Source organism: Amblyraja radiata, chromosome 24 (assembly GCF_010909765.2).
Source record: "Amblyraja radiata isolate CabotCenter1 chromosome 24, sAmbRad1.1.pri, whole genome shotgun sequence".
Lineage (NCBI taxonomy): Eukaryota > Metazoa > Chordata > Chondrichthyes > Rajiformes > Rajidae > Amblyraja > Amblyraja radiata.
In genome coordinates, this window is record NC_045979.1 from 14,486,591 (window position 1) to 14,508,794 (window position 22,204).

The 22,204-nt window shown below is 41.8% G+C and overlaps 1 protein-coding gene across 1 annotated transcript in view; it reads left to right on the plus strand.

Moving 5' to 3' along the window:
* Nucleotides 1-17,272, plus strand: part of csrp1 (cysteine and glycine rich protein 1) — a 32,054-nt gene extending 14,782 nt beyond the window's left edge. Inside the window, exons 2-6 of the mRNA XM_033042463.1 lie at nt 2,037-2,149; nt 9,570-9,738; nt 12,774-12,903; nt 13,990-14,083; nt 16,248-17,272. Of these exons, the coding sequence (XP_032898354.1) occupies nt 2,038-2,149; nt 9,570-9,738; nt 12,774-12,903; nt 13,990-14,083; nt 16,248-16,324 (582 nt within the window). The 5' untranslated portion in view covers nt 2,037 and the 3' untranslated portion in view covers nt 16,325-17,272. The remainder of the gene's footprint in view (nt 1-2,036; nt 2,150-9,569; nt 9,739-12,773; nt 12,904-13,989; nt 14,084-16,247) is intronic.
* The last annotated feature ends 4,932 nt before the right edge of the window (nt 17,273-22,204 follow it).

Sequence of the window (22,204 nt, forward strand, 5' to 3'; positions counted from 1 at the left end):
GCTATGCAACTGCATGTACAACATCACTGATAAAATGTAATTACTTATTGTGACTGTTGCCAAGTCAAAGTAACTCTAAATAACATGGTTCATTCATCTTGTGACATGACATTAGATGCCACAGAGATGAAAGTAATTTAAAAAGCATTGTTCAAAACGTACTTGGAACAGGGCAGTGGCACAGTGGTAGAGTTGCTGCCTTAGTGCCACTGACCTAGATTCAATCCTGACTACTGTTGTTGTCTGTAAGTAGTATGTTCTCCCTGTGACCGTGTGGATTTTCCCTGGTGCTCCTGTTTTCCCCCCCCCCCATTCCAAAGATGTGCAGGCTTGCAGGATAATTGGTTTCGACAAATTGTCCCTTGTGTGTAGGATAGAAAAAATGTACGATTGATTGCTGATTGGCTTTTTCGTTGAGAGTGCCCTCACCAGCTTTGAGTATCTGGCTCTGATGTCTGTATCCAAGGTCAAATCTGATTTTTGTGAAGGCGCACCATCAACATGCTTTTGTTTTGCAACAAATCATGGGATTGTCATCAGTCTCGTCTCAACCCAAACTACTGCAGTTGCATGCATTATGGAAGATCATTTCTTTCCTTGCCAACCAATGTTGCCTTGTTCCTTTGGGGATGAATGATGCTGTACTGGATCATTTGGTAACTTTTGGTCATTCCCTAGCAGAGCTGGTAGAGCACTTTTTTTAATCTTAGAATAATTTAGCAGTAACAATTTTTTAAATTATTGCCCTTGAACAACTATTAAAGCCTCCAGGAAGAAATGCTCTGGACAAAGATAATTGCTGTGAAATGTTTGAGTTTAGTTTATTGTCACAAATCCGAAAAGCTTTTGTTGCGTGTTACCCAGGAGGGAGGGAGGGAGCGAGCAGGAGTGAGAGGGAGTGGGGCTCTGGCACCTGGTAACCCAGGCGGGCTTCCATCCAAGTATTAACCAGGTCTGAACCTGCATAGCTTCTGAGATGAGGTGTTTTCAGGCTAGTATGGCCATAGACATGTGTTTATATAGAGCAAGGGTTCCCAACCTGGGGTAAATTTCGCCTACCCAGGGGGTATGTTTGTTGATTCTGGATTTGTACATTTTTTCTCATTGACTGACTGTGTTTGGCTCTGGTATACTGGTATCTGTTCATCATTGGTTGTTCATAAATAAGTGAAATAATATTGGTATGTGCTATTAAAGTTGCCAGGGGTAAACAGAACGAAAAAGGTTGGGAACCCCAGATGTAGATCATGTTAACTGTTGCACTCTCAGCACAGGCTGCCTGACCAGCCGAGTGTTCCTAGAAATTAGTTTTCTTCCAGGTTCCCAGCCATGGTCCTTCAATATGCCGGGGTACTGTCTGATTTGCCTCTACCCCCTATTGTGGTCCATGGAACTGATGTGCTACAATGCTGAGAACTACATTTTGCACTCTGTATCATCCCCTTTGCTCTACCTATTGTACTCGAGTGTTTGAGTATTTATATATAGTACTAGACTAAGTGGGACCCGTTGGGTCCTATGTTCACATGGGAGGGCTGGTCCCTAACGCAATATTCCACATTAAGGGCACTCGAGGTCAGTAAAACCACACTCACAGTTTAGTAGAAATGTGTTCAGTGTTATTCACAGCTCAGACTGAGAGACGTGACCCTCTCGCTCCCCCATCTTGCAGAGACAAGCACTCGACACTTCCTGGTTTTATAGTCCTTCGGAAAGGGCGTGGCCTTCAGGAGAGAGAATCTCAACATGTTTTAAACACTAATAACTTTTATTTTTCATCGATGGGAAAAATCCTCTTGTCCTGCACAGCGGAGGGGGACTGAGTAAGATGGCCAAAAATGGCAGCGTTTTTTCTAGAATCAATATACAGAACAACAGGAAGTGGTCAAGATTAGACTTTTAGTAATATAGATTATTTGTTTTGATGGTATGCAAAAACAAAGCTTCTTGCTGTATCTCAGTGCACATGAAATTAATAATCCTGAACATAAAATCTATTTGAACTTTTGCAGTAATTCCTGTTTTCTTCATTGTAGAATGCCTAACTTTGGAGGAGGAAACATGTGTGGCGTCTGCGAAAAGACTGTCTACTTTGCTGAGGAGGTGCAGTGTGATGGGAAGTACTTCCACAAGTCGTGTTTCCGATGTAGTAAGTAATCTGCAAAACTTAACTTTGTAATCTATATACCTAAGTAAGTGATAATTGTCACTTGCCTTTTTGGGCGTTTCTCCATTTCCTTTGTGTTACAAAATTAAACACCTTGGGAGTAATAATCAAACATGCAAATATTCAGTTTGTGTACTTAAAATTATGCCTACATTTATAAGTATGCCTGTTTTATTCAGTTTCCAAGTTCTATAGATGGTCCTTGCAGGTAATGCAGAGAATTCTGCACTATTCCTAATTACATTTGGTTAGTAGTTTGAAGTTAGCATTAGATTCTTGGACATATCTGAATTATACATGCATACGCATACACAGCTGGAGTAACTCAGCAGGTCAGACAGCATCTCTGGAGGAAAGGAATAGGTGACGTTTTGGGTTGGGTCTGAAGAAGGGTCTCAACCCGACATATCACATATTCCTTTTCGCTAGAGATGCTGTCTGACCCGCTGAGTTACTGCAACTTTTTGTGAGTTTCGCCATAGCAATGTCTCTCCTTCAAAGCCAGTATCTTGGAAGTTAGTGGCTATCTTTTGGCTGAAACTGAGTTTCACACCTTAGGCTAAATTCAAAGCATCTGGTCACAATTGCCAATTCCGAGTGGGAGACTGCTGATTATTTGAAATAAACTCGGGAATTAAAATGTGGAGATTTTCCTTAACTCTTGTGTGAGTACTTTTTTTTCTTTAGCCTGTAATGGCAGATATGTAAAGGGAACAACATATCTTGGACTAATGCTAATGGTCAAAGCTAATGTTATCTGAGGAATAGAGAAGTGTGTAGTTATTCAAGATAGACAGAAGATGCTGGAGTTACTCACCGGGTCAGGCATCATTTCTGGAGAACAGGCGATATTTTGGGTTGGAACCGTTCAGACTGAAAGTAGAGGTGGGGGAAATGAACTGGAGACGAGAAAATGTCAGAACAAGTCAGGGTCAGCAACAGATGACCTCAAGAAGGGTGGAGCCCATAATGGCCCATTGTTGGCTGGAGAAGGTGTAACAGCAAGAGGGATACAAGGATGCAACTAGTGGAATTGTTTGGATGTCTAGGGTGGGGGGCAGGGAGCGGAGGGAATGCTGGTGTTACTTGAAATTAGAGAAATCAATGTTCATACGGTTGGGGTGTAAGCTGCTCAAGCAAAATTAGCTACTCATTTTTATCATTTGACTAGAGTGCAAAACGTGTCTTGACTTGCCTTTCAAGAAGCTACTGTTTCAAACCATTTCCCCCCCCCCCCCCCCCCCTCCCTTATTTGGCAGTATTCGTATTGCTCAATTGCCCACATCAAAATGATCACCAAAGCATTCTTGTCTACTGATGTTATGAGCCACTGCTGTTTACATGACATCATTGAAACCAGTTGACTGATGAATGAGTGTTCATTTCCTGTACTTATCTCGATGTTTGAAAGGAATCCGCTGACTCTATGTCTAAGGTCTCTGTTGTAAAATAAGTCCAGATGAGCATTTTGTAAATTTATAGTGTAGGATTCTTACTTTGTCCATTTAATTATGCAATGCCACGGATCCTCAATTGTCCCTTTCCTTCCATTCATTAGCATTATACTAGACCGTGCCTGTAATGAAGGTTAAACTACTAAGTTTCGGCAAATTTGTTTTGTAATTGATTTTAAATATTCAATTATTGTACATATTTGACAGAATGGGAAGTTCAGTTTAGAAATATAGAGTGGAAATAGGCCCTTCGCTGACCAGCGATTCCCCGTACACTCGCACTATTCCACACACTAGAGACAATTTTACCTTTTACCAAAGCCAATTATTCTACAAACCTGTGCGTCTTTGGAATGTGGGTGGACACCCATGCGGTCACGGGAATAAAGACAATCTCTGTACAGACAGCGCCTGTAGTCGGGATCGAACCTGGTTCTCTGGTGCTGTAAGGCAGCAACTCTTCTGCTGCGCCACATTTACTGCCCGATGAAATTGTAAGAGTAATGAGTTTTTATTCCCTTTCCATGTGGTTTTCTCACTGCTCCATCAAATAAGCTCTTAATTCTTAAAGCAGTTTAGTAATCTGCATTACTTATTGTGATCGTAGTGCAAGTGTATGGGGGTGATCAGTGGCTGATGCAGACTGAAGGGCCTGTTTCCATTTCTGAAGTCTAAAGATACTGGAGTGTAATTTTTCCAGCCAGTGAGCCTGGTTGATTTGACAGGAGCTCAGGAAATGGGGCACCAGTGAACTAAATAAAGACCAAACAACTGGTAATGAATTATCTGAGTTTTGCTGTCCGAGACTTGTTCCTCCAGTGCAGTGAAAGGGTTGCCAACTTAACTGGTGTGGCATTATCTGTTAATTGCAAACATCCTCCATTTGAATTCATTTGGTAAAACCTGTTCCAGCATACTTGCTGGATTTAAAAGCAATGTATTTGGCAACCAAACCAATCCCACGCAGCTGGGAAGGAGTTTATTATCACATACCACAGTATTTGACTGAAATAGTAGGAATTCAAAGACTTTGGCTGTCAACTTGTACCATTCCTATTTGGAATAAAGAACCTTCAGACTGAAGTGATGTATCTTCGGTTTAAACCATCATCTGCAGTTCCTTCTTGCACAAAGAACCTCAGATGCTGGTTAATCAGCACATTACAGGCTTAAGTAACTCAGCACGTTGGGTAGCATCTGAAGAGAGCATGGATAGGTGAAGTTTTTTGGATTGAGACCCTTGTCAGACAGTTGTCTCTTATGTTGTTTGTTGGGTTTGGATAAATAGCCACTCCTATCCATATAGTTGTGCTGGGTAAGAATATATGTTATCCTCATTCATAGATATACATGTCCACTTTTTACATTGAAGTTGGCCTCTTCGGCTTGAAATAAGGGCTATGTTATGACAAAGACACAATGCTGGAGTAACTCAGTGGGTCAGGCAGCAACTCTGGAGAGAAGGCATGGATGACGTTTTGGGCTGAAACCCTTCAACAGACAGCAGGGGGAGGGAAACTAGAGATATGAAAAGTTATGGAACAAATCAAAGCCAGCATTAATGACTCAAAGATGGAGCCCACAATGATCCATTGTTGGCTGTGAAAGAGGTGATAATGAAGGGAAACAATCAGTGAAACTAGCAAAGGTAGACACAAAATGCTGGAGTAACTCAGCGGGTGAGGCAGCATCTCTGGAGAGAAGGAATGGTGAGGCAGCATCGCTGGAAAGACGGAATCTTCAGAGTCTGAAGAAAGGTCTCGACCCGAAATGTCGCCCATTCCTTCTCTCCAGGGATGCTGCCTCACCCGCTGAGTTACTCCAGTATTTTGTGTCTACCTTCAATTTAAACCAGCATCTGCAGTTCTTTCTTTCACAGTGAAACTAGCAGGATGGTTTGGGTGAGTGAGCGATGGAGAGAAAGAGGAAATGCAAGGCTTACTTGAAATTGGAGAGATCAATATTCATACTGTTGTGTTGTAAGATGCCTTAGCAAAATATGAGGTGCTGTTCCTCACATTTGTGGCATCACTCTGACAGTGGAGGGGGCCCAGGACAGAAAGGTCAGTATGGGAAGGGAAGTTTAAATATTTGGCAACTGGGAGATCACGTAGGCCAAGGAGGACTAAGCATATGTTATGCCTGACACTTAACTATTTGTGAAGAACACACTAAACAAAATGCACCCCAAATTGCCATTTTTGTTAACACAAACCCAGTAGATGAAATATTAACACAATATGGCATTAAATAAGCACAGAGTTTTCTTTTTGGATATCCAGCTGTTGTGAACTCTTCCAACTGGAGATTTTAAGTTTTAAAGCCTGTGTGTGATGCTTGCCAACTTAATGCCTAAGACTAACCATAATTGGTAAAAACTTTGACAGTCTGACAGCCATGTATGGGGTGAAAGGTGGGCCAAGACATTGGAATGCTTCAGGGAGTGAAGGCTGCCTGTGTTGAATATTCTAGATTTTTCACTTGAGCAGCTTGTTAAGAGATGGATTTTTGGAAGATACTGCAGCTAAACTAATCTATATCTAAAGATTAGCTGATTCGGTAACATTTCCATAATTTGGTAATGTTAGTTGGGTTTTAAAATGTGTTGGCTATCTTTGATGATACATTATAATTTTCCCAAAAGGTTCCGTTGTTTCAGCTGAGGTTTTCCTCAATTATCTCAAGTGGAATCTCCTCAAGAAGGAAAAATTAATGGTATCCGTTTAGAAAGTTGGATTTTTTATTTAATTTATGATTTATAATTTTATGTAAATAATTTATGGAGAACCATTGTTGCCATGGGAAGGTTACTACCTTGCAGCGCCAGAGACCCAGGTTTGGACCTGACTACGGTGCTGGCTGTACGGAATATATACATTCTCCCCGTGACTGCGTAGGTTTTCTCCAAGCGCTCCAGTCTCCTCCCACATGCCAAAGCCTTGTAGGTTAATTGTGTTCTGGAAATTGTCCCTACTATGTAGGATAGACCAGTGTACGAATGATTGCTGGTCAGCATGGACTCACTGGGCCGAAGAGACTGCTTCCACATTGTATCTTTAAAACTAAAAGCTAAACAATTGAGATCAATTTGTGGAAAATGTTGAAAAGTACAAGTCTTCAAACATGGATATATCTGGCATAATTCCCATTTTAAAAACAAGTTCACAAAGATGCTTAGTTCTTACTTCCACCATTAGCTGAATAAAGTAATTGTGAACATATTGACAATTTAAGATGTCAAAGAATCTATTTAATACTTTAAGTGCCAGAACACTTTTAGAAAGGAGGCGCAAGTCTTTCTGAAGAATATCAAAGTGCCAGTGTAACATTTGAATTGGCTTGAATGTAAATGTTTTTTGTCTTTTAAACCTACCTAACTTGCATTGTCCTAAATATTCTATTATTTGTCGACAGTGTAGTTCATGGTCAACTCGAACATTTGAGCAGCAAAGTCAAAACCGATGTTCGTGTCCAATAAATATAATGTTATTATGTGAGATTATTGCAGGGTGAATAAGCTTGTGAATTGCTAATGTGTCCTTTCAGGTTGGTCTCTATAAGAGCATTGAGAAAAAATGTAATTGAGGATATTTTTGTTCTGTGCTATTACCTGAATAAAATAAATTGTATATCCTACTAAGAAGGATATTGTCTTGGGGCTCCTAACTCTTATTATTCTGTTTGACACAGAATAGGGATGGGCTGCCATATGCAACTGAGCCAATATTTAGTAGTTTGGCAGATCTGTTATAGATCTATGCACTCTTGTGTGCATTCGGAACTTCCTACATCCATTGCAGACTGTGTGGACTTACAAATATGAGCCATAGTGAAAGGAAAGGTGCTAACCTGATACATAGCCTCTCCATTCCTTCTGCAGATGCAGCCTGACCTAATATAATACTCTGAGTCTGAAGGAGGGTGTCAACCCGAAACATCACCCATCCCTTCTCTCCATAGATGCTGCCTGTCCTGCTGAGTTACTCCAGCATTTTATGTCTATCTTTGGAGTTACTCCAGCACTTTGTTTCACCGAGTTAAAAATATGTTCTTTATCTGGGACTGTTCAGAGATTTGGGTTTGCAACTTTCTATGAAATTTGCTTGCATGACAAAACCCTTAAAGGGACATTTGTAATTTGAAATTTCTACGTTATGAAGTGCCTCTAATGTTTATATTTAACCTGTCCCTTTTTATAGGCAGTCAATATCATGAATACACTGCACTTTGAGCTAACGGCTATGATTAAAATGCAGTCAAATGTAACTCTTCAAATTTGCATTGATCATGGAGAAACATTAGTCATTCAGTGTGGTAACTGGTCCTTCGGCCCAACTTGCCCATGTTGACCAAGATGTGCATTTATATTAGTCCCACCTGCCCACATTTGGCCCATATTTAAACCTTTCCACGTACCTGTCCAAATGTCTTTTAAAATGCTGTTATATTGCCTGTCTCAAATAACTTTTGGCAAATTGTTCCAAAAACTCACCAACCTATGAGTGAAAAGATTGCTCCTTGGTTCCTATTAAATTTTCCCCTCTCTCCTTAAACTTATGCCTTTGGTTCTTGATAACAGATAATAAAAAGGTCAAAATATGCCTTGGGAATTTTTTGGGGGGTTTTCTCCTAAATCTATAATAACCAAAATATTGCATTAATATAAAATGAGTAACTGCCTGTGTGGTGGAAGAGTAGATGGCTGCTTGGAATATTTCTAAGTGATTTGATTTGGAGAAAAAGAGATGCTTCATTATCTAAACATTATTAATTGTTCATAGTTTAACTTCAGTGTTCCAAAACACAAAAGTTAAGGATCCTCTTGGGCCTGTTACAAGTGTTTGTTATTCATGACTGAATTGCCATCGGAAGAAAGCTTCATAAATTCACTCATGTTTAAATATTTGACAATGAGACGAATACTTAACTAGTTTGGAATAACCTCTATAAAATAGGAATACAAGTTATAGACACAAACTGCAGACGTTGGAATCTTGTGCAAAAGACAAAGTGCTGGAGTAACATCTTTAATTGAAGCAGTGGTGTACCATAAGTCATAGTTGTACAGCATGGAAATGGGCCTATTGTCCCAACTTGCCCACAACGACCAACATGTCTCATCTACATGAGTCCCACCCACCTGCGTTTGGCCCATATCCCTCCAAACCCGTTTTATCAATATACCTGTCTAATTGTTTCTTAAATGTTGCAATAGTGCAGCATAAGTTCACCAGGTTAACACCCGGGATGGTGTGACTGACATATGATGAAAGAATGGGTCGACTGGACTTGTATTCACTGCAATTTAGAAGGATGAAAGGGGATCTTATAGAAACATTTAAAATTCTTAAGAGATTGGATAGGCTAGTTGCAGGAAAATGTTCCCCATGTTGGGGGAGTCCAGAACCAGGGGTCACCGTTTAAGAATAAGGGGTAGGCCATTTAGGACTGAGATGAGAAGCTTTTTCACCCAGAGAGTTGTGAATCTGTGGAATTCTCTGCCGCAGAAGACAGTGGAGGCCAATTCTCTGGATGTTTTCATGAATTAGATTTTGCTCCTAGGGCTAACGGAATCGAGGGATATGAGGAAAGAGCAGGAACGGGGCACTGATTTTGAATGATCAGCCATAATCATATTGAATGGTGTGCTGGCTCAAAGGGCTGAATGGCCTACTCCTGCACCTATTTTCTATGTCCCTGCCTCAACTACCTCCTCTGGCATCTTGTTCCATACACCCACCACCTTTTGTGCGGGGGGGGGGGGAAGCAACACTGATTCCTATTAAATCTTTCCCCCGTCACCTTAAATCAATGTTTAAGTGCTGGAGTAACTTAAGTGTTAGATGTGAGACCAGATATTTGCCCTTACTTGCTTGTAGGCTGCATTACATAATTTGAGGTGGTGAAAGATCCCATCAGTTAACAAATCCTCTTGTGTTCTTTGTCAGTGGCCTGTAAAAAGAACCTTGACAGCACCACACTCACCGTGCATGGAAATGAAATCTACTGCAAATCATGCTACGGCAAGAAGTATGGTCCCAAAGGTTATGGCTATGGCCAAGGTGCAGGTACTCTGCAGATGGACTCTGGAGCGAAATTGGGAATAAAGCCTGTGCAGTAAGTATTGATCAAGTTGTTTGACTTACTCAGTTTTATTAAACTTTTAAGAATGTACCTTGTCTGTAATGAGCTTAAACCTGAATGCCTGCATGTGTGGCCCTCTATCTTTCACTATCTGCTCTTTATAGCACAAGCATTGCCTTGCTTTTTTTTTACTTTACACTCAACAGATCTTGGTTACAGAAGATAATCTTGGTTTCCAAGAATATTATTTTTTGTTTTCAACTTTTCCCCCTCGTGGATTTCATGCAATTGTTCTGTTTCTCAAGAGTAACACAGATTTATACAATCCCGTAGATACTGATTAGACCGGTATCTATTTATTTACTTTATTGATGATTTCAATTAAATATTGGGAACATCAGGCCGCAAACGTTATTTCTTGAGCGTTAGTGCTGGACTTTGACTCGACCTTCCTAGTTAGCCGGCGCCTGAGACTGAGCCAAGCAATGTCCAGACCTGACTTCAACACAAAGTGATGGAGGAACTCAAAGGGTCAGGCTCGTCCAACGCTCTGTGTTTTGCTCGTGATTCCTGCATCTGCAGTTCCTCGTGTCTACAGACCAGAGTTGCCACTTGACTCCGAGATGACCATCACAGAGCATACGGAAGATAGACACGAAATGCTGGAGTAACACAGCGGGACGGGCAGCATCTCTGGAGAGAAGGAATGTGTGACGTTTCGGTTAGAGACCCTTCTTCAGAGTCTCGTCCCGAAACGTCACCCATTCCTTTTATCCAGATGCTGCCCGTCCAGTATTTTATGTCTGTCTCCAGTATTACTGTGTCTATCATCGGCGCAAACCAACATCTACAGTTCTTCCCGACACATTAGAGGATACCGTCTCGCCATCACTCGGATTACCCGTTTCATTTCCATAACGTTGCCACCTCTCTTTACTTTGCTTACTGAAGCCTGATCCTTGTCACACCCAGTGCTCTATCGCCCAGCCTCTCATCTTTCAATCGGGTTCGGCCAGGAAGGAACTGCAGATGCTGGATTAAAACGAAGATAGACACAACATGTAGCTCAGACGGGTCTCGACCCGAAATGTCACCCATTCCTTCTCCCCAGAGATGCTGCCTGCCGTCGAGTTACTCCAGCATTCTCTTTAAACCGGCATCTGCTGTTCCTTCCGACACATGCACAAGAAACAGGCAACTTTTCGGGCCGAAACGTTGCCTATTTCCTTCGTTCCATAGATGCTGCTGCACCCGCTGAGTTTCTCCAGCATTTGTGTGTGTGGGTGGGAGTTGGGGGGGGGGGGGGGGGGGGGGGGGGGGGATTCGAATCGGAACCCTTCTTCAGACATCCTAATCGGAATTGAGTCTGAAGATGTGTCTCGTCCCGAAACATCACCTATTTTTCTCCAGAGATGCTGCTTGACTCGCTGAGTTACTCCAGCTTTTTGTGTCTGTCTTCGATTTAAACCAGCATGTGCAGTTCACTCCTTACACGGGTCTCTGGAGAACATTGATTGGTAGCGTTCCGGTCCCTGCTTCGGAAAGGCATCGATCGCTAGTTGGCGAGGACTCCGAGCTGTATCTCTCAAAGAGGTACATGTGAAAAATTTCTCACGGACCCTAAAAATGCGGGACCTTTCAGTAAAGTCCCTTTTAAAGATTCTTGAATCTCATTAACATAACTCATGAATAAGTTGATGTCCATATGTGGATGCAAATCTTTATTTTTTAAATTCAATCCCACAGAAGACAATTTTTACTCACCTTCTGTCCAGCTTCCGGATTCACCGTTCGCAGGAGTTCCCACGGTAACCGCAAGAGTTATTAAACATAGAAATTAGAAACATAGACTTGAAAGGAAAGTCTTTTCTCTAAGTTGTGTTCGTTACGATAAAACATTCCGTAACATTGAAATGGAGCCCATAATAAATTCTTTTGACGTTGGCAATTGTCTCCATTTCGATGAGGGAGTCTTAATTGTTTTGCCCTCGTCTGCATAATTAGACGAGTAATTCAATTTGCTGCTGTGCTGTTGTTTCACTTTACTACCAAGCAAAATGGTGTTTACAGCTGGGATACAAAAGCTAACGGCATGCCGAGCTTCCTCGTGGCATGCCGAGCTGCTCTGATTGCTTTTGGATGTTCTGTCCTCCATCACTAGACTCCTGGCTGGATTTGGCAGCAGAACAAGGGGTGAAATGGCCATTTGAGCTCCAGCACCTTTCTGAGTACTGCCACATGAAAGTGAACCCCCTTAGAGTTATGGTGAAAGAGTGCTTCTCATAGAGAAGTGGTAAGTTTTCATGGGTATTGACGAGTTAACATTACATCTCTATTCAAGTAGCGATGCTGTGAAGGGTATTCTTTCTTTGGTTTGACAGGGGGTGATCTTTCAACCCTTCATCATCAGGTTAGACATTGAATTGTGCTGCCCCCCCCCCCCTTGTAAATGGCTACTATTGGGACACATTAAAACCAGTTTGGAGATCCAGCATGGAAATGGGTCACAGATGTACTGGTTTCTTGTTATCCCATTTTCTCACCCACTCCCTACATATTTTGGGGCAATGTAGAGACTAACTAACCTACAAACCCACATATCATTAGGGTGTGGGATGAAACCAGAGCACCCAAGGGTCAGACTGCATCTCTGGAGAAAAAGAGTGGGTGATGTTTCGGATTGGGACCTTTCTTCAGACTACGCTGCCTGACCACTTTGGTCAGTACTCCAGCACCTTGTATCTATCTTTAGTATATGCTAGCATCTGCAGTTCCTTTCTGTGCACCATGGGGAAACTTACACTGACAGGAGAACTTGAAAATTCCACACAGCTGAGATCAGGATCAAATCCAGGTCTCTGGCACTGTGAGGCAGTAGCTCTATCAGCTGCATCACTGTGCCACCCTTGTGTCTGGGTTAATTCATTAAATAGCACATGGAGGGCTAGAATACTTAATATCTTTGAATATTGGAATGGGATTTTGATGCCTCTCTGAGGACTCTTAGACTGCTTCCAATATGAATATAGACTGCAATATTTTCCTGTTTTCATTCTTTGCATTTACAGACCTCCACCTCATTGCCCAACAACCAATGTCAATGAATCCAAGTTTGCTCAGAAATTTGGCAGTTCGGAAAAGTGCCCCAGGTGTGAAAAATCCGTTTATGCTGCTGAGAAAATTATTGGAGCTGGCAAGGTAATTGAAATTCTTGCTATCTTTTCTGCACAGTAGTTCAATATTTTCAATGTGTAGGAATGAACGGCAGATGCTGGTTCACAGTTAAGATAGTCCAAGCTGAGTATATTCAAAGAGGCTATCGTATGATATTTGAACGGATCCAAAGATTCAGAGCAATATGAAACAAAGGGGACCAGCTCAGATGGGCACCTTGGTCAGCATGAGTGAGTTGAGTTGAAGGTCCTGTTCCATGCTTCATGACTGATATTTAATATAGTCTATACCATTAACAGAACTTCTTCAAAAGATACAAATAATAAGAGTTTAGAATTTTGGTTATTTGCTTGAAGTAACGTCCACATAATAAGAGCAATATGACTGGGAGAAACTCATTGATCTATTTTCAAGTAGGCACCAAAAGCACCCACCTAGAGTAGTTTTGTGGCCAAAGTTAGCATTCGGTTCTGATGGAATTTTATCTCCGTTCTGTGTGGGGAAGTTATCACAAACTTCACTACCAGTTGAACCTAATCTTGAAGTTTGCTCCCATTTAAGGAGTCCAATAACATTTTGCCCTGAAACATCTTAATCCAATCTGTACAGTAAGGTTCATGAGACACCAAGTGTGATAACACCTAGTTTTCTTTTCCTTCACGTATGGCTTATCCATTGTTGATGGAAAGTGTGCACTGATTCATAATTGCCAATATTTCAATGGTGCTATTTTGTTTAGTTTAGAGGAATGGGCCCTTCGGCCCACCGAGTCTGTGCCAACCAGCAATCCCTGCACATTAACACTATCCGACACACACTTTAGTTATACCAAGCTGGTGACAGGGAGCACGTACAAACTCTGTAAAGACAGGGAGCAGGTACAAACTCTGTAAAGACTGGGAGCTCGTACAAACTCTGTAAATAGTCGGGATGGAACCTGGGTCTCTGGTGCTGCAAGCGCTGTAAGGCAGCAACTCTACCACTGTGCCGCCCATACTGGACACTTAAGTTTCTCATGAAGTCTTCTGTAAGAAGCGGCAAAGACCTTGTATCTAGATGTTTTAATTTTTAAACATTAAACTATCACTCGCTTGTCTGTCCCTGTTTTAGGCCTGGCACAAGGCTTGTTTCCGCTGTGCTAAATGTGGTAAAAGCCTGGAGTCCACAACATTGGCTGATAAGGATGGGGAAATCTATTGCAAAGGTTTGTGTTTTTGATTTGTTTTCAATCCTTGACTTAACATTGAACATTTCAAAACCATGAGCGTAAACCGTTTGGCTCTTTTGAGCCTGCATTTAACTGCCACGTTTTGCATATTTTTGCCCACTCATTCGGTCTCCGTGTGAAATATGTGAATGCTCTGCACGATTTCGTAGATTCAGTAAACTGAAATATCACTCCTTCATATTCAGATTAATTTAAAGTGGATTTACTGCTGAGGTACATTTCTTTAATGTACAATTAATCCACAATACTCGTTGTCAAACAGTAATTCCCAGAAGGGCTGTATTAGTCAAGAAGGCGGCACACCATGTTCTCAATAGAAAGGAGATAAACAAATGGCAGAGACGCTGGCTGTGCCAGTGCTACTCAGCCTCTTAAGAAAGATGTACCTCGGCAGTAAGTCCACTTTAATATAATCTGTATCCCAGCATTGACTGCAAATCCAGCAGTGCAAGTTATTGTCATGTAACTATGACTGCACTTTGAAAGACATTACTACCAAGTTCATGAGCAGAATTAGGCCATTCGGCCCATCAAATCAGCTCTGCCTTTCAATCATGGCTGATCGATCATTCTCTCTCTCAACTCCAGTCTCCTACCTTCTCCCCAAAACCCCTTACACCTATACAAATCTAGAATTTGTCTATCTCCGCCTTATAGATATTGACATTGCCTCTACAGCCCTCTGTGGCAGAATTCCATAGATTCACCACCCTCTGACTAAAACAAGGTGTTTCTGACTACCAAAATAAAACTATCAACGTAACTTCCCAAGCTGATTTGGGGGGGGGGGGGAAGAAAGAACAAAGCACGGCGTTTTAGTGGGTTTTTGCCTCCAGACTGCATCCCCCAGACAGTTTAGTTTGGCAGAACAGCGATCGTGATGAACAGGTAAGGTTCCATAGGTGGAGGAAGTACCTTAACCTATTGTAATTTAGCTTGGCCAAATTATATTTATGTATAGTATTCTGATTTTAATTGGACAGTGTGCTAAACAAAGCTTTTCACTCTACACATGACAATAATAAAATACTGACTTTATCAGTAAAAAGACTGATTTTTAGCCCACCTGAAAATTGCTCGTTTCTAAGCTCCCCGCAGCCTAGTTTCAGTAAAAACACTGAATCAAGCACTTGAAACAACTAAATTTTATTTTAACAAAAGCGTGTCACGGTTCGATCCTCGTATCTGCCTGTTCAAGCCCTCTAAGCCTCGCTCAGACAGAAACACTCCAGAAGATCACGCAGTCCCAAGCGCTCTCCCAGAAGATCGACGCTGGACCTCGTGGTAGCGAACTTTTACATGTCCCGGGACCTCGAGGGGCTGAACCACATGGGGGTGGTCTCCTAATAACCCAATTACTAATATCGATTAACCCCATACATAACAGACATTTCCCTAACCCAATGATACAACAGCTCATACATTTGAAACGTGTGCCCTGAGATTCAAACAATTTCTCCAAAGCTCAACAGTTCGACCAATCATCAATTAACAGGATGCCCGTCTTGCAACATTATGTATACTGTTTTACAATGCTTTTGCAGCAACCCAATAGAAATGATGCATTTAAGGTTAGTTTGCAAAACCACTATACATGTTATCAATTTAAGAGCAACTTGGAGAACACCTGGACCCCTTACCATCCTGTATATCAGTCAGTGCTTAGACTGGCTAACGCCAATCAGAGCCTGTAAAGTTCAGCTGACAAGGGTTAAGCAATTCTGACAAGTGCAGGGATCGTCCATTTTATGGTGTCTGTTATTTAGCCAATATTAACACACCAAATCTGTGCCAACCAGTGATCCTGTACACAACACTATCCTACGCACTAGGGACAATTTACAATTTTACCAAAGCCAATTAACCCACAAACCTGCATGTCTTTGGAGTGTGGGAGGAAATCTGAGCACCCAGAGAAAACCCATGGAGAGAGCGTACAAACTTTGTACAGACAGCACCCATAGTGGGATCGAACCTGGGTCTCTGGCATTGTAGGACAGCAACTCTACCACTGTGCCACCTGGTACAAGAAAAACCCGACCAACTTTTTTATGTCTTTTTACTGGTGTAAACATTGTTTTCAAATAAAAGTCTGCTCGTTTGAAATTCTGTTTTTCAAATCAGAATTTTTTTTCTATAGCTTGTTACGGTAAGAACTTTGGACCTAAAGGATTCGGCTTTGGCCAAGGAGCTGGTGCACTCATGAACACACAGTGAAGAGCGTTGTATGTTGAATCCAATGGAAGCCATGCACACGTGTGGAGACCTTAACTACAATGTATTTGCTGGTTCTTGTAGTAATAGCTGTGGTAGTTCAAATTATAACACTGTGTATATAAACAATAGGATGTCTTCTAGCATTGCTTGGCACACCTTGCATGTACCATGTTATTAAAGTGAAATTTCTTCCCCCAACTGAACAGCTTTACAATTAAATATACTAACATGAAAACCAGAATGAATGATGACTGGTCAAGTCTAAAATCTAATTTTAGTGCATTATATATTTGGCAGCCAAAGTCTACAGTCCTCTGCACTTCAATATTTATACGTTTTATTTAGCACTCTTTCACAAAATTACTTTTATAGAGTAAAATATGTTTTCTCTTGTACTGCATGTAATTGTAGAGATTTAAAAAGCTGCTGTGTAGATAAACTGTCCAGATCCTCTTGGAGCTTTTCTTGCCTACACAGCGAGGTTTAATTTGATTTGGATGTGATCATGCTAATCTAATTTAATAGCTGTAGCCAATGCAGAGGTTGAGTCTGTGATCTCTTAAGTAATATCAAAGTATCACATGATAAAATGGGTGACTGAGCACTGAGGTTTATTCACATTTAGTCTGCTGCGGTGAACTTTACTTTGTGGCCACTTTAAAATCTGTGATTGAAATAAATAACCAGGTGCTCTTTGTTTCCAGATACTCAATGACTCAAGCTTGTACTAAAAGCATAACTAACATATGAACATGTTCATTACTATGCTCTTGCTTTCTGAGTACTCACTAGGTTTTAAACAAAACAGATAATGATGCATGGAGTCAAATTTTTGTGGTTCATTCTGTCAGTAAATTGATGTAAATCTTTCCCCAAATAAATGTACTTCTTGGAGGCCAACAACACATGGAGTTTCTCAAATGTTGGTTTGTATTAAATTGCTCTCTAATATAAGTGGACGATATATCATGGTTTGCCTCAATTCAACTTGTTTTTCCTAATTTGATTATTATCTGTGAGGCTTTGAATCATTTTCTAAACTAATGTTTTTCTGTTGCTTGAAAGCAGAGGTCTTTTATAGTCCTGAGCTATAAAGGCCAGCTGGCTTTTCCCGCAGCCTAACCTTGACCTTGAAGTTGCTTTTTATTAGGGGGGGGGGGGGGGTGATGGGATGGGGATGTGGGAGGGAAGGAAAATTCTGGGCAGCTGAAAATTTTAAGCAGTTTTTCCTAATTTGGTTTGAGATCTTTCCTGACTCTGGGTGGTGGTTACTTTTTGAAACTGCCAGGATTTGGGTATTCCAGCTAACATTGATCCATGGTATTGAGCAGACGTGCTGTAAATCCATGCTAAAAACAAAGAACTACAGATGCTGGTTAATACACAAAACGTTGCCGTTATTCAGCAGTTCCAACAGCATCTCTGAAGAACATTGATAGGTGATGTTTAGGCCCAAGATCCTTCTTCAGCCGGCTCGTAGACAATGTGGGAACGCCAATTCGTATCACGTTCCCACTTCATGTCCCAAGTGGATGAAGATCTGAAGGGTACATACTTGTGTGTGTGTTCAGTCTGAGACACCAAGAATACAATAATGTTGGCACTCTATGGTATATCTTTAAACGGGGTGCAGGGGTACAAGCCTAGCTTGTCCAAACATTCTTCAGGAGAAACGATCACAAGACATACTGCAGAAGCAGAATTAGGACATTTGGCTCATCGAGTCTGCTCCGTCTTTCAATCATAGCTGTTCTATCTTTTTCGGCCCCATTCTCCTGCTTCTACCAGTAAGATTTTACTGCTTTAAAAATGCCCAATAACGGCATCCACCGCCGCCTGTGGCAATGAATTACACGTTGACCATCAATAACCCATTCACAGTAGTTCTGTGTTACCTACTTTCTCATCCATTGCCTACATACTAGGGGTGATTTACAGACCAATTAACCTACAAACTGGCATGTTGAGAGATACAGTGCAGAAACAGGCCTTTCGCCCCACTGAGTCAGCGCTAATCACTGTACTCTAGTTCTAGCCTACACATTAAGGACAATTTACAATTTTTACCGAAGCCAATTAACCTACATAGCTGTACGTCTTTGGAACGTGGGAGGAAACCGGAGCACCCGGCAAAAACCCACGCGATCACGGGGAGAACATACAAACACCAAACAGACAGCCCCCATAGTCAGCATCGAACCCGGATCTCTGGTTCTGTAAGACAGCAACTCTACCATTGCGCCACAGTACCGCCCCACTTTGGGATGTGGGAGGAAACTGGAGCACCCAGAGGAAACCCACGATGTGATAGGGAGAACGTGCAAGCTTCACATAGACAGAGCACCGAGCTGGTCGCCACGGGAGGTCAAGTGTAATACTGATGAGGATGACGCTATTTTAAAATTGGTGACTTGGCTTGTAAACTGCCACAAAGGTAGTTATGATCATGTTACTTTTTTTTTTTTAATATGTTTTTGTTTTCTGAATAAAAGTATTTGTATTTAAAAAAAAAAAAAAAAAAAAAGAGGTCAGGATTGAACCCGGGTCTCTGGTGCTGCAAGCAGCAGCTCTACCAGTGTGCACCACTGTGCTGCCATTGAACCTTGGCCCATGCCATTTATTTCATCTTGTGCAACCAGAAAACAAAAGCAGTTAAACTGATCCTGTGTTTCTTGTTGGTCGGCCAATTTTCCATTCACACCAATGTACCATGACTTTTATTTTCAACAATAGTCTTTGATGTGGTGACGTATTAAAAGGCCTCTCAAAATCTTAGTACATCCATCAGTTCCCTTTTATCTACAGCATATGTTTCTTCAAAGAACAATAAGTTGGGCAAAAATGATGTTCCTTTCACAAAACTATGTTGACTTAGCCAAGTTATTTATTTTCTTTAATTCCCTCCTCACATTCTCCCCAGTGCCGACTGGATAAACATTTTCAGCCCTTTAGGAACAAAGATTGTGTCCTATGCATTTGATCTTAATGACTTGCAGCCTACCACAACAACTAATTTTATTCCATTCATTTACTTCCACCGCATTGCCTAGGAATTGGTCGACCCTGCCAATAGTGTGTGGCAGATTAGTTCAAGAATCTATCAATCTCTGCCTTATATACATTGACTTGGTATCCACATCTGCCTGTGGCAAAGAATTCCACAGATTCACCACCCTCGGATTATAGGAATTCTTCCACATCTCCTTCCACAAAGCAACGTCCTTTAATACTGAGGTTATGCCCTCTGGTCCTAGACTCTCCCGCTAGTGGATGCACCCTCTCCACATCCACTCTATCCAGGCCTTTCATTATTTGGTAAGTTTCCTGAATGAGGTCCCCCTCATCCTTCTGAGCTCTGAAGCATGTACAGGCTAAGTGCCAACAAACGCTCATCATATGTTAACCCAATCATTCCTGGCTTTGCATTGTTTTTTTATCCATAAATTTTATTTAACTTCTTTTTTAGATTTGTTTATTATATTATCTAATGACCACAGTGTCTACAAGCCTGTTGTGCTGCTGCAAGTAAGAATTTCATTGTTCTGATACCTAGCTGGTTTTGCCCCCCCCCCCCCCCCCATATCAGACGATCCATCGTCGCCCAAGACGAGCGGAGAGCACAGGAGATCGATACCAGGCACCCCCTGCACGGACACACAGCACCTCCACCCCGACTGAAATCCAGAGCCAGTTTCTTGCAGACAGTCCCACCTCTCCAGACAACCAAAGAAACAGCAAGGACCAACATCTGGAAAGATGAATGGAACCAGCTCAACACACGAGCCCACGATTGGTTGGAGAGAGGAATCACTCCGACTGAATGCCTTGCCAGCGGGCACGACCTCCCATGGCCAACCTGGAAGACCCTCAACAGATTACGAGTGGAGCAGGGGAGGTGCAAAGCACTTATGAAAGCATGGAACTACCAGGCAGAAGACACATGCAGCTGTGGAGCAGTGCAGACAATGTCCCACCTACTGGAGTGTGACGACGCCCCCCAGTGCAGCCCCCAGGACCTGGCTGAACCGACCCGACCAGCTGTGACCTGCGCCAGATACTGGCAGAACGACATCTGAGATTGCAACGGACTCGAAGAAGATTGTTCTGATATGGCACAAATGACAAAAAAAAAACACTCACAACTCCTGACTCTTGACAATACACTTGACCAAAAAAGTTGTTCATTGTACCTCTGTTACACATGCCAGTAATTTAAATGAAATGAAATGAAGCTAAGCTAAACTAAACCAAACTCTGCAGAAATATTGAGGGAATATTTCCAAATGTTGACATCTCGACCCGAAATGTCAACCATTCCTTCTCTCCAGAGATGCTGCCTGTTCCGCTGAGTTACTCCAGCATTTTGTGTCTATCTTCGATTTAAACCAGCATTTGCAGTTCCCTCCTACACGCTTCATTGTCACATGTACCCAGATACAGTGAAATTCTTTGTTTTGCATACAATGCACAAAGTACACAAAGAGTTGACATGTTTCTGGTGCCGAAAGTTACAAAAGTATTTGGGTATCTTGTTATCCTGAATTTATAAATGAAGTTTTGTTCATTTTTTTTAAAACAGCACGACAGAGGATGGTCTGGTGCTGCAAAGATAAACTTTCACCTTATCCCTCAAATGATTACTGCTGAATGAGTAACTCCTGTTAATATTCCACCCACCAATGTTTCCCTCCATCTGCTATCATTTCCTGTTGGCCTCTATGTTGTCTTACAGTAACCACATACATGTATTTTTGGGATACAAACTCAACTGTGCCTTTTAAACTAACACTTGACAATATTTCACCCTGTGGGTCTGCCTTGGCGGAAGAAATAAGGTAAATTCCGTGCAAAGCATCATTGCACTGCTAGTTTAATTTGGACTGTTATAAATTATTCCAGTTAGGTTCTGCATTAGAAGACTGCAAGATGGAGTAACCTTTCAAAATAATAAGCAAAGTGCAAAGGCTGAAGCTTTCATTTCTGACTTCCTGTGCAGTTCACTGTTACGTTTCGTAACAGGAAGCCAGTGACCTAGACTCTTCTGCTAAGATCATTTTCATCCGGAATTCCTATCAATAAACACAAGCCAAATTCAATGGCTTTGAAGGGGTCTGTGACGAATGTGCACGTGGTATCAGTGTTCACAAGATATGTTAAATGTATTTGGTTTTTGGGGGGGAAAAAGACCCAATTGCTTATACCTTTAAAGTTCTTCAGTAAACATCCCTTAAATGATCACAAGATGGGAGTATAAAATGAATCAATTTGGCTCGTGTTCAATGGTAGGAATTGTAGACAATAATGATTTTAACAGAAGACAAGTCACATTCAGTTCTGTTGCATTACGTTGACAGACGTAAATATAATTATAAAGCCTTGCGGCATCTGGAGACTAATTATCTTCCAGGAATTCCCTTTGCGCTCATCACACATGGACGTTTTTTGAGTGCTTTTTGTTCGTGTTGTCAGTGCAACTTTTGTACTTGCTGGTATACTTGCTCCCCAGTTTCCCTACAGGGGAACAAAAGGCTGTAAAATTTTTGGACTCACTATTGGCATCAAGAACATTCACAAGGGTGTTCGAAGCAGTCAATTAAATACCATAAGGTACACAAAAATGCTGGAGAAACTCAGCGGGTGCAGCAGCATCTATGGAGCGAAGGAAATAGGCGACGTTTCAGGCCAAAACCCTTCAGACTGATGGGGGGTGGGGGGGAGAAGGAAGGAAAAAGGGAGGAGGAGGAGCCCGAGGGCGGGGAGATGGGAGGAGACAGCTCGAGGGTTAAGGAAGGGGAGGAGACAGCAAGGGCTAGCAAAACTGGGAGAATTCAACGTTCATGCCATCAGGACGCAAGCAACCCAGGCGGAATATGAGGTGCT